Source organism: Ranitomeya variabilis, chromosome 5 (assembly GCF_051348905.1).
Source record: "Ranitomeya variabilis isolate aRanVar5 chromosome 5, aRanVar5.hap1, whole genome shotgun sequence".
Lineage (NCBI taxonomy): Eukaryota > Metazoa > Chordata > Amphibia > Anura > Dendrobatidae > Ranitomeya > Ranitomeya variabilis.
In genome coordinates, this window is record NC_135236.1 from 440,537,710 (window position 1) to 440,551,356 (window position 13,647).

At 41.9% G+C, this 13,647-nt stretch overlaps 1 protein-coding gene across 2 annotated transcripts in view; it reads right to left on the reverse strand.

The window, feature by feature from the left end:
• PAWR (pro-apoptotic WT1 regulator) overlaps positions 1-13,647 on the reverse strand; it is a 152,558-nt gene that overhangs the window by 4,201 nt on the left and 134,710 nt on the right. For both annotated transcript variants that reach the window (XM_077265365.1, XM_077265364.1), the window contains exons 5-6: positions 10,249-10,384; positions 10,063-10,167 (exon numbers count right to left, since the gene is read on the reverse strand). In XM_077265365.1, the coding sequence (XP_077121480.1) occupies positions 10,063-10,167; positions 10,249-10,384 (241 nt within the window). The remainder of the gene's footprint in view (positions 1-10,062; positions 10,168-10,248; positions 10,385-13,647) is intronic.

Here is a 13,647-nt window from a genome sequence, read left to right on the forward strand (position 1 = left end):
CATATGCCCATTGCCATATATAGGATGGTGTAGGATTTACATTCCCTGGCCAGTTTAGTGTTCTTAGTTGAATCATATATTGCTCCTATTCTATCTAGGGTATAGGGTATAATTTTTTTGAAGCTGAAGAAACTTATACAAATTATTTTGGGTGTAATAATCATCATTTTACACTTTACAGTGAATGCAGCTGATGTCTTATCAGAATTCTGTAGACATGTATCACTTATAATCATAATAATTTATTGTGGTTTTCCAACGTGTCCATAAAAAATATTGTCTATTTGTGATTTCTTGATAAGCTGTCCAGAAAAGATAAAAAGTCAAGCTAGCAACCCTGTTTAGATCATTAAATATGTTTAACAAATACTTTAAAAAAATAAAGCACTCATGAATTATGGAAATATTTATGGCTTTATCAGACAATTATGGTTACGTTGACTTAAAGACATAAAGTGGGTACGGAAAGTAATCAGACCCTTTACATTTTTCACTCTTTGTTTCATTGCTGCCATTTGAAAAATTCAAAAAAGTTCATTTTTCCCACATTAATGTACACTCTGCACCCTATCTTGACTGAAGAAACAGAAATGTAGAAATTTTTGCAAATTTAAAAAAAAAAGAACTGAAATATCACATGGTCATAAGTATTCAGACCCTTTGCTCAGTATTGAGTAGAAGCATCTTTTTGAGCTAGTACAGCCATGAGTCTTCTTAGGAATGATGCAACAAGGTTGTCACTCCTGGATTTGGGGATCCTCTGGCATTCTTCCTTGCAGATCCTCTCCAGTTCCATCAGGTTGGATGAGGAACGTTGGTGGACAGCCATTTTCAGGTCTCTCCAGAGATGCTCATTTGGGTTTAGGTCAGGGCTCTGGCTGGGTCAGTCAAGAATGGTCACAGAGTTATTCTGAGGCCATTCTTTTGTTATTTTAGCTGTGTGCTTAGGGTCATTGTCTTGTTGGAAGGTGAACCTTCAGCCAAGTCTGAGGTCCAGGGCACTCTGTAAGAGGTATTCAACCAGGATATCTCTGTACTTGGCCGCATTCATGTTTCCTTCAATTGCAACCAGTTTTCCTGTCCCTGTAGTTAAAAAACACCCCCATAGCATGATGCTGCCACCACCATGTTTCACTGTTGGGATTGTATTGGGCAGGTGATGAGCAGTGCCTGGTTTTCTCCACACATACCACTTAGAATTATCACCAAAAAGTTCTATCTTCGTCTCATCAGACCAGAGAATCTTATTTCTCATAGTCTGGGAGTCCTTCATGTGTATTTTAGCAAACTTTAGCAGCCTTTCAAATGTCTTGCACTGAGGAGAGGCTTCCATCGGGCCACTATGCCATAAAGGCATGACTGGTGGAGGGCTGCAGTGATAGTGGACTTTGTGGAACTTTCTCCCATCTCCCTACTGCATCTATGCAGCTCAGCCACAGTGATATTGGGGTTCTTCTTTACCTCTCTTACCAAGGCTCTTCTCCCATGATTGCTCAGTTTAGCTGGACGCCAGGTCTAGGAAGACTTCTGGTGGTCCCAAACTTCTTCCATTTAAGGATTATGGAGGCCACTGTTCTCTTAGGAACCTTGAGTACTGCAGCAATTCTGTTGTAACCTTGGCCAGATCTGTGCCGTGCCACAATTCTGTCTCTGAGCACCTTGGCCAGTTCCTTTGACCTCACGATTCTCATTTGGTCTGACATGCACTGGGAGCTGGAGGATCACAAGGAAATGGACAGCATGTGACTTAAATATGAGCGTCTGAGCAAAGGGTCTGAATACTTATTGACCATGTGATATTTCAGTTTTTCTTTTTTAAAATATTTGCAAAAATTTCTACATTTCTGATTTTTTTGGGGTGCAGAGTGTACATTAATGATAAAAAAGAACTGTTTTGAATTTACCAAATGGCTGCAATGAAAGAGTGAAAAATTTAAAGGGGTCTTAATACTTTCCGTACTCACTGTAAGTTAACCCCTTTCTGCCATTGGACGTACTATTCCGTCCATGTGGGGTGGGCCCTAACTCCCAAGGACGGAATAGTACGTCCAGCGCGATCGGCCGCGCTCCCTCCGGGAGCGCGGCCAATCGAGGCCGGGTGTCAGCTGCCTATCGCAGCTGACATCCGGCACTATGTGCCAGGAGCGGTCAAACATGATCGCAGTGTGCCGGCAGTACAGGGAAGCATCGCGCAGGGAAGGGGCTCCCTGCGGGCTTCCCTGAGACCCCCGGAGCAACGCGATGTGATCGCGTTGCTGCGAGGGTCTCTTACCTCCTATCCCTGCAGGCCCCGGATCCAAAATGGACGCGGGGCTGCATCCGGGTCCTGCAGGGATTACTTCCGGGTGCAGACCAGGCTCTGGTAAGCCTGCAGCACTGGAACTCAGATCAGTGATCTGACAGAGTGCTGTGCAAACTGTCTGATCAGCGATCTGTGATGTCCCCCCCTGGGACAAAGTAAAAAAAAAATTTCCACATGTGTAAAAAAAAAAGAAAAAAAAAAATCCTAAATAAAGAAAAAAAAATATATTATTCAAATAAATACATTTCTTTATCTAAATAAAAAAAATCAAACAATGAAAGTACACATATTTAGTATCGCTGCGTCCGTAACGACCCCACCTATAAAACTATATCACTATTTAACCCCTTCAGTGAACACCGTAAAAAAAAAAAAAAAAAAAAAAAAAAACGAGGCAAAAAACAACGCTTTATTCTCATACCGCCAAACAAAAAGTGGAATAGCACGCGATCAAAAAGACGGATATAAATAACCATGGTACCGCTGAAAACGTCATCTTGTCCCGCAAAAAACGAGTCACAATACAGCATCATCAGCAAAAAAATAAAAGTTTTATAGTCCTCAGAATAAAGCGATGCCAAAATAATTATTTTTTCTATAAAATAGTTTTTATCGTATAAAAGCGCCAAAACATAAAAAAAATGATATAAATGAGATATCGCTGTAATCGTACTGACCCGAAGAATAAAACTGCTTTATCAATTTTACCAAACGCGGAACGGTATAAACGCCTCCCCCAAAAGAAATTCATGAATAGATGGTTTTTGGTCATTATGCCTCACAAAAATCGGAATAAAAAGCGATCAAAAAATTTCCTGTGCCCGAACAGGTTACCAATAAAAATGTCAACTCGTCCCGCAAAAAACAAGACCTCACATGACTCTGTGGACTCAAATATGGAAAAATTATAGCTCTCAAAATGTGGTAACGCAAAAAAATTTTTTTGCAATAAAAAGCGTCTTCCAGTGTGTGACGGCTGCCAATTATAAAAATCCGCTAAAAAAACCCGCTATAAAAGTAAATCAAACCCCCCCTTCATCACCCGCTTAGGGAAATATTAAAAAAATTAAAAAATGTATTTATTTCCATTTTCCCATTAGGGTTAGGGCTAGGGTTAGGGTTGGGGCTAGGGTTGGGGCTAGGGTTGGGGCTAGGGTTAAGGCTACAGTTAGGGTTGGGGCTAAAGTTAGGGTTAGGGTTTGGATTACATTTACGGTTGGGAATAGGGTTGGGATTAGGGTTAGGGGTGTGTCTGGGTTAGAGGTGTGGTTAGGGTTACCGTTGGGATTAGGGTTAGGGGTGTGTTTGGATTAGGGTTTCAGTTATAATTGGGGGGTTTCCACTGTAAAGGCACATCAGGGACTCTCCAAACGCGATATGGCTTCCGATCTCAATTCCAGCCAATTCTGCGTTGAAAAAGTAAAACAGTGCTCCTTCCATTCCGAGCTCTCCCGTGCGCCCAAACAGGGGTTTACCCCAACATAAATACAAAACTAGGGGCTAAAAAATAATTTTTGTGGAAAAAAAAATATCTTTTATTTTCATGGCTCTGCGTTATAAACTGTAGTGAAACACTTGGGGGTTCAAAGCTCTCACAACACATCTAAATGAGTTCCTTAGGGGGTCTACTTTCCAAAATGGTGTCACTTGTGTTTTTTTTTTACTGTTTAGGTACATTAGGGGCTCTGCAAACGCAAAGTGACACCTGCAGACCATTCCATCTAAGTCTGCAGTCCAAATGGCGCTCCATCCCTTCCGAGCCCTCCCATGCGCCCAAACAGTGGTTCCCCCCCCACATATGGGGTATCAGCGTACTCAGGACAAATTGGACAACAACTTTTGGGGTCCAATTTCTCCTGTTACCCTCGGGAAAATACAAAACTGGGGGCTAAAAAATTAATTTTTGTGGGAAAAAATTTTAGTTTTATTTTTTCGGCTCTGCATTATAAACTTCTGTGAAGCACTTGGTGGGTCCAAGTGCTCACCACACCTCTAGATAAGTTCCTTAGGGGGTCTACTTTCCAAAATGGTGTCACTTTTGTGGGGTTTTAATGTTTAAGCACATCAGTGGCTCTCCAAACGCAGCATGGCGTCCCATCTCAATTCCTGTCAATTTTGCAGTGAAAAGTCAAACGGCGCTCCTTCCCTTCCGAGCTCTCCCATGTGCCCAAACAGTGGTTTACCCCCACATATGGGGTATCAGCGTACTCAGGACAAATTGTACAACATCTTTTGGGGTCCATTTTCTCCTGTTACCCTTGGTAAAATAAAACAAATTGGAGCTGAAGTAAATTTTGTGTGAAAAAAAGTTAAATGTTCATTTTTATTTAAACATTCCAAAAATTCCTGTGAAACACCTGAAGGGTTAATAAACTTCTTGAATGTGGTTTTGAGCACCTTGAGGGGTGCAGTTTTTAGAATGGTGTCACACTTGGGTATTTTCTATCATATAGATCCCTCAAAATGACTTCAAATGAGATGTGGTCCCTAAAAAAAAACGGTGTTGTAAAAATGAGAAATTGCTGGTCAACTTTTAACCATTATAACTCCCTAACAAAAAAAAAAATGTGGTTCCAAAATTGTGCTGATGTAAAGTAGACAATGTAGGAAATGTTACTTATTAAGTATTTTGTGTGACATCTCTGTGATTTAATTGCATAAAAATTCAAAGTTGGAAAATTGCGAAATTTTCAAAATTTTCACCAAATTTCCATTTTTTTCACAAATAAACGCAGGTAATATCAAAGAAATTTCACCACTATCATGAAGTACGATATGTCTCGAGAAAACAGTGTCAGAATCACCAGGATCCGTTGAAGCGTTCCAGAGTTATAACCTCATAAAGGGACAGTGGTCAGAATTGTAAAAATTGTCCAGGTCATTAACGTGCAAACCACCCTTGGGGGTGAAGGGGTTAAAGGTGGTTTGATTTAGTCAGCAGCGACTTGGTGCACCTCAGCACTCGACAACCCTGTTTTGCAATTTTACATGGTCTTCCACTTTGAGAAGGATTTTCTCTGGTTCGAAATACTTATACTTGACAATTACACATTTTATAAAAGGAATGTTTAGATCTTTAACCCCTTAGTGACAGAGCCAATTTGTGCTTAATGACCAAGCCAAGTTTTACAATTCTGATCACTATCACTTTATGTTAGTGGTAAAATTTCTTCGATATGACATGCATTTATTTATTTAAAAAAAATGGAAATATGGCGAAAATTTAGAACATTTTGCAATTTTCAAACTTTTAATTTTTATGCCCTTAAATTAGAGGATGGTGTCACACAAAATACTTAATAAATAACATTTCCCACATGTCTACTTTGCATCAGCACTATTTTGGAAACAAATATTTTTTTTGTTAGGAAGTTATAAGGGTTAAAAGTTGACCAACGATTTCTAATTTTTCCAACAAAGTTTACAAACTATTTTTTTAGGGACCACCTCGCATTTGAAGTGACTTTGGGGGCTCAATATAACAGAAAATACCCAAAAGTGACACTATTCTAAAAACTGCACCCCTCAAGGTGCGCAAAACCATATTCAAGAAGTTTATTAACCATTCAGGTGCTTCACGAGACCTAAAGCAATGTGGAAGGAAAATATGAACATTTTACTTTTTCACAATTTTTTTTACTTTGGAACCAATTTTTTTATTTTCACAAGGGTATCAGGAGAAAATGGACCACACAATTTGTTTTGCAATTTCTTCTGTGTATGCCAATACCCCATATGTGGAGAAGAGCCACTGCATGGGTGCATGGCAGGGCTCAGAAAGGAGGGAGCACCGTTTGACTTTTTGAATGCAAAATTGCTTGGAATCAATGGTGGCACATTTCGTGTTTGGTGACCCCCTAATGTACTTAAACAGTGCAAACCCCCCAATTCCAACTCCAAACCTAACCCCAACACACCCCTAACCCTAATCCCAACCCTAACCACCACCCTAATCCCAACACACCCCTAACCCTAATCCTAACCACAGCCCTAACCAAAAACCTAACCCCAACACATCCCTAACCCTAATCCCAACCCTAACCATAATCCTAACCACAAACCTAACCCCAACACACCCCTAACCCTAGCCCTAACCCTGACCCTAACTTTAGCCCAGCTGTAACGTCATGTAAAAATTGAAATAAATATATATATTTTTTATTTTGTTATTTTCCCCTAACTAAGGGGGTGATAAGGGGGGGGGGGGGTATTTACTATTTTTTATATTTTGATCACTATGATAGGGTCTATCACAGTGATTAAAATGAACCAATAGGAAAAATTTCCTATTGTTGCTGGGTGCGGGCCAGCAGATCTTGGCGGGCACACTACGCATGCACCCGCCATTTTCTCCTGGAAGAAGACACCGGCAGCCCGGGGGACTTCACGGGGCCAAGCAGGGACATCAGAGTTACTGGGAGGTGATTGGGGGAACCGGGGGACCATATTTCTCTCAATAGGAAAAATGGAAAATCATTTTTTTTAGGTCGCCGTTATATCGTTAATAAAGGCGATCAGAACATCGTGTTCTCTGGGGAAATTCCAAAGCTTGGGGCCCTATACACTTAAACCTCAGCGCCATTAAAAAGCGGTGCTGTGGTTTAAGTACCCTTAACTGCCGCTGTTAAAAGGTGTATCAGACGTTGTTAAGGGGCTAAAGAAGCCCCCTCCATACAGTGTATACACATGTGATATTATGAATATGGGGGCTAGGATATCCATCTCTCTCTATGCTGTATATGTATTACAAAAATGATATACATTTTTAAAAAAGCAGCCTGAGGTTGTAAGGATTTTGATGTTACAACTACTTGGAGAAATTTTAAAAAAGTAAATTAATAATTTCATAATACACTGGGTGCACAATTGTTTGGAAAATTTATATCCTTGATGATTCATTTTATTTTTGAACAATTACAGTGCTGTTGCTGAAGCCGAAAGGTTAATAAACCTGAATATTTAAGAACAAAAAGTGAGATTTTATCTTTCTTAGGGGAATATCTATGTGTGCAGAATTGTTGGCCAACTATTAGTGGGCAGAATTATTATGCAGCTATATGGAAAAGTGAGAATAATAACCAAACTGCTCAATGTACAAAATACATTTCTAAAAAAAATATCAGTGACCAATACAGCCACTCTTCTTTTCCATAACAGTCATAAGTAGTGTTGAGCGATACCGTCCGATACTTGAAAGTATCGGTATCGGAAAGTATCGGCCGATACCGGCAAAGTATCGGATCTAATCCGATACCGATACCCGATACCAATACAAGTCAATGGGACTCAAGTATCGGACGGTATCCCTGATGGTTCCCAGGGTCTGAAGGAGAGGAAACTCTCCTTCAGGCCCTGGGATCCATATTAATGTGTAAAATAAAGAATTAAAATAAAAAATATTGCTATACTCAACTCTCCGACGCAGCCTGGACCTCACCGAGGGAACCGGCAGCGTTGTTTGCTTAAAATGCGCGCGTTTCCTGCCTCCCGCGACGTCACGGCTTCTGATTGGTCGCGTGCCGCCCATGTGGCCGCGACGCGACCAATCACAGCAAGCCGTGACGTAATTTTGAGGTCCTGGAAGCTTAATTCTAGGCATTCAGGATTTTAAAATCACGTTCCGGCTTGTGATTGGTCGCGTCGCGGTCACATGGGCGACGCGACCAATCACAAGCCGTGACGTCACGGGAGGCAGGACACGCGCGCATTTTAAAATTACGTCACGGCTTGTGATTGGTTGCGTGCCGCCCATGTGGCCGCGACGCGACCAATCACAGCAAGCCGTGACGTAATTTCAGGTCCTGAATGCAGAAATAGGCATTCAGGACCTGAAATTACGTCACGGCTTGCTGTGATTGGTCGCGTCGCGGCCACATGGGCGGCACGCAACCAATCACAAGCCGTGACGTAATTTTAAAATGCGCGCGTGTCCTGCCTCCCGTGACGTCACGGCTTGTGATTGGTCGCGTCGCGGTCACATGGGCAACCAATCACAAGCCGGAACGTAATTTTAAAATCCTGAATGCCTAGAATTAAGCTTCCAGGACCTCAAAATTACATCACGGCTTGCTGTGATTGGTCGCGTCGCGGCCACATGGGCGGCACGCGACCAATCAGAAGCCGTGACGTCGCGGGAGGCAGGAAACGCGCCCCTTTTAAGCAAACAACGCTGCCGGTTCCCTCGGTGAGGTCCAGGCTGCGTCGGAGAGGTGAGTATAGCAATATTTTTTATTTTAATTCTTTATTTTACACATTAATGTTGTATTTTACACATTAATGTTGTTTCGATACCGATACCCGATACCACAAAAGTATCGGATCTCGGTATCGGAATTCCGATACCCGCAAGTATCGGCTGATACCCGATACTTGCGGTATCGGAATGCTCAACACTAGTCATAAGCCTTCTATCCATGGAGTCTATCAGTTTATAAATCTGTTGATGATAAACATTTTGGGCAGCACCAACCACAGCCTCCCAAACACTGTTCAGAGATGTGCACTGTTTTCCTTCACCTTAAATCTGCTCTTTAAGTAGGGACAACAAGTTCTCAATAGGGTTTATGTTAGGTGAGGAAGGGGAACATGTCATTATTCTTTTATTTTTATGTTGTTTACTGGCTAGCCAACAAGTGGAGTACTTCAATGCATGCAATGGAGTTTTTTACTGCATAAAAACATTGGGTTTTCTTGATAGATGCAGAATTTTTCCTGCACCAGTGCTTGAAGCTGGTGTCTTCTGAAAACTGGCAGTAGGTTTGGAAGTTGATTTTGAGTCCATCTTCAACTCAAAAATTCAAAACTTCCAGCTTTCTGTTACCTACATCAAAGTGAACATATGTGCCCAGTACTGATCCATCCGTGGGTCTATCCATCTGGTCAGTCAAGAATCAATCTCATGTCATCCATCCATAAAACCTTTGAAAAATTTGTCTTCAGATATTTCTTGACACAGTCTTGACGCTTCAACTTATGAGTCTTGTGTAATGATGAGCAACTGTACTCATTGCTCGGGTGACCTCCGAGTATTTATGACTGCTCAGAGATTTAGTTTTCATCATGGCAGCTGAATGATTTACAGCTACTAGCCTGCTTGATTATATGTAGGGATTCCCTAGCAACCAGGCAACCCCCACATGTACTCAGCGTGGCTAGTAGCTATAAACCACTCAGCTGCCACGATGAAAACTAAATCTCTGAGCAGTCATAAATTCTCGGAGGTCACTCGAGCAATGAGTACACTTGATCATCACCAGTCTTGTGTAATGGTGGTCAGGTTACAGCCTTCCTTGCCTTGGCCATATCTATGAGCACTGAACATCTTACATATGGAGGATAATAGTTTTCTGGTGGCTTCAAGATTGATTCTTCTTAAACCTTTGGCAGTTCATGTGCATTTTTTTTCTCAAGATGTTTTTTGCTACCCTGATGACAATTTGCAACAAAACTTTTGATGGCTCTATGATTATGACCCAGTATGTTAGCAATTTCTAGAGTGCTGCATCCATCTGTTTGACTTTTCAGAGTCAGTTAAATCTCTTTTTTGGCCCATTTTGCTTGAGGACAATAATCTGTCTAACAATCCTGCACACAAATACACATCACCTGATCTGCTTCATCCAATAAGCAGTTAAGTTTATACAGCTTGGAGTTAGAAAATTTGCATAAAAATTATGATTTGGTCAAAATACTGTGCTGCCTAATAATTGTGCACTCAGAGTAAGTACAATATAGTGTTTATTAGTAGTGAACAAACTTACCCTATTTAGTAAATCAATTTCTTCCTTCATTTTTAAAATTAACTCTTCTTTGTCTTGCATCAACTTCACTAGTCTTAGATTTTCTTGCGCCTCCTTTGCTAGCTCCTGTCAATCATACATGGTTTATATATTAATTGCATTTTAAGTGAGTTTAATTTATTGAGCGGAGATAAAGCAATATTTTACCTTTTCAAGCTCCTCAATCTTTTTTTCTAATGAACTTCCCTGGCTAGAGGTTGCATCCTTGTTGAAGCGACTACAAGTAGCCCTGTCACTTCGGGAGTGGCGATTTAAAATGTCATCATCCGGAGCACTATTTACACTGGGAAACAAAGCAAAAGTAGATTATATTCAAAATATCTTTTCATGTAAAACATAAAACATTACAGATTCAGGTTTCACATTTTGCAGACTACTGTATTTACTTAACATATTCATAAAAAGTATAATAGTTTACAGAGAAGAAATGGGAAAAAATGACCTTACTTTTCACATTCAGAATGGCTTGACATGAGATTTAATATCTAGCTTAAGGTTTATCAATTCTAACACAAAGGTTTAAACAGGTATAAAACTGGTGTAAATAGTGATTTAGTATATAATGAATAATTTGGACATTACCAATTATTTACTATACGACACATATTAGGCTTATAATACTCAGTAACCCCTTTGTGATTGTGTCCTCGCTTCTGATAATTCTTTTTACCAGATCTTTCATAAATTCTCCACTTGAATTTTTCATTTTTTACCTTTTGCCAATTTATTTTTGACCAGGCATGGTAAGCTAATTTCTTTTTTTCAAACAATAATGTTTGTAGCTGTAATTCTAGAGCCCCAACTAATAAATATTTAAAGGTGGGCTAAATAAAATTTTCTAGATGTTTGCGCTATTCCTTATTACTTTGATCACAACTCTAAAAAAAGGCTTCTCATATTTTTCTAAAAGGAGTCTCACAAGCCATAACAAAGCAATATGTGAGCCTTACCATTAAAATATTGCTCAATTTACCTTCAAGTTAGTAGTACATTACAATAAAAATACAAAAGTTGGAAACTACCGTATTTTTCTGACCATAAGACGCACTTTTTTCCTCCAAATTTGGGAGGAAAGTGTGGGTGCGTCTTATGGTAGGGATGTAACGTGGGGAGGGGCAGCAGCAAGTGGGATTGCACTGGGAGGCAGGAGGCAGAAAAATGTCCCTGCTGGGCTTCAGGAATCAGTGCTGGGGAAACCACATGGTCCCAATCATTAAAGTGCAGTGAATATTCATTAGCTGCTTCCCCGCCCACCTGTCAGCTGAGCAGTGAGCCTGGAGCAGCACATGAATACTCCTTCACAGGGACACACATGGTTTCCCCAGCGCTGGATTCCTGCAGCAGCTGGGGAGATCTGTGTGTCTGGTGGAGGAGGAGGCAGGAGCAGGGGCCAGAGGGGACAAGATCACTGCATACCTGCTGCCGGGGCTGTGCTGGATGCTGACTGCTCCAGCACAAGGACCTGTATGATGTCAGGAGTGAGCGGGCTAGAGCATCACATGGCAGCACAGAGCCCTCCCTCTTCTGATGTCATCACAGGTCCTGCAGACACCACACTACAATCTGCAAGCTTCCTCCTGTGCTGTGGAGAGGCAACAAGAGGGAGGGCTCTGTGTGTGCAGTCATGGGATGCTCCAGCATTTTACCTCACCACAGTATGGCTGGCTGCCACGATTAAAAGGTTAGTCACTACAACACACAATAAAGCACTTGCCACTTCTGTGGTGAACTATACTCCCAGCATGCCATAGGATCTGCAGGACATGCTGGGAGTTATAGTTGTCCCAGTGGGATCTCAAAGCAGCACTAAAGTGTTATTTTTCAGTGCTGGAGTGGTGCTTTAAATATAAGCCCTGTACCCCCATTCTTATACTCACCCTCCAGAGTCTTCATATAGTACTTTACAGCCACCACACTGGTCCCGTAGCTTCCAACATAATAGCATACTATTATATATAATAACAACACATATAATAGTATGTTTATGTTATTAAATATTTTACCACCTTTTTTGCTTCAAATATTTTTTCCCTATTTTCCACCTCTAAAACCTGGGTGTGTCTTATAGTCCAGTGCGTCTTATAGCCCAAAAAATACGGTATTGCTTGCAAATTTAGATGCCTGGTCTCGTCTTCGCTCCACTTCTTTACACTTGGATTCATCGATACAAAAGGAAATATGGGACTGGAGTGGCCCAAATGGCTTGTGTGAAAATTGCAAGATCTCCAATTTTTATTGTTAATATAAATTGTAATCTAGGGGAAAAATGTTTCAGAAAATGATAAAAAAAAATACATTTAACACAAAATCTAACAAAAGATAATTTCCTGATTACTCATTACCTTTAAATATGCCTGTTAAATGTAACTTGATTATTTTTTTATATCATGACATATACAGATAAAAAGTGCTAAATTTCTGCCAAACAGCCTAAAACCAGGCTTTTTTTTTGCTATGCATTGCTTACAATGGCTTGCGAAAGTATATACTCCTCTTGGCTGTTTACCTATTTTGTTACATTACAACCTGTGCTTAAAGTGAATCTGTCACTTTTTCCTGTATAAGCTTCGGTCACCGTCTTCAGGAGCTTATCTACAGCATTCTGTAATGCTGTAGATAAGCCCCCGATGTAAACTGAAAAATAAGAAAAACAAGTTAGATTATACTCACCTGGGGGGCAAGACCGGGTCCGGCGCCTCCCATCTTTATGTGATGATGTCCTCTTCCTTGCTTTCTGTTGCGGCTCCTGCGCAGGTGTACTTTATCTGCCCTGTTGAGGGCAGAGCAAAGTACTGCAGCGCGCAAGCGCTGGGCCTCTCTTACCTTTCCTGGCGCCTGCGCACTGCAGTACCGTATTTTCCGGCGTACAAGACGACTTTTTAACCCCTGAAAATCTTCTTAAAAGTCGGGGGTCGTCTTGTACGCCGGGAATCGCCTTGTACGCCGGGTGTATATGGTGGGTGGGGGGGGGGGAGTGATCCTGATGACGACGAGGGGGCGTCTCACAGAAAAGTGAGTATCCCCCATTACCTTATCATAGCGCTGCAGCGTGGGGTCTCTGTGCTGGGAGCGGCGGCGGCTGCTGTGCTGTGGCGGCTCCTCTTCTGCAGTGTGGGGCCTGTGGGGCGGTGGCGGCGGCGGCGTATCTTCATGCAGTCGGGGCTCCTCCGGCATCTCAGCCTGGAAGCCCCGCCGGCAACTCCATCGGTACAATGCGCTGGCCTCCGGGAAAATGGCCGCTGCTTAGATTCAGATCTCGTTGAGATCTGAATCTGAGCATGCGCAGCCCCCAGCGGCCGGGCCACCGCATCGCACCTATTGAGCTGCCTCCGGGAAAATGGCCACTGCTCAGATTCAGATCTCGTCTCCCGAGATCTCGGGACGAGATCTGAATCTGAGCAGCGGCCATTTTCCCGGAGGCCACCTGACCGCATTGTACCCATGGAGTTGCCGGCGGGGCTTCCAGTCTTTGAGATGCCGGAGGAGCCCCGACTGTATGAAGATACGCCGCCGCCACCGCCCCACAGCACCAGAGGCCCCACACTG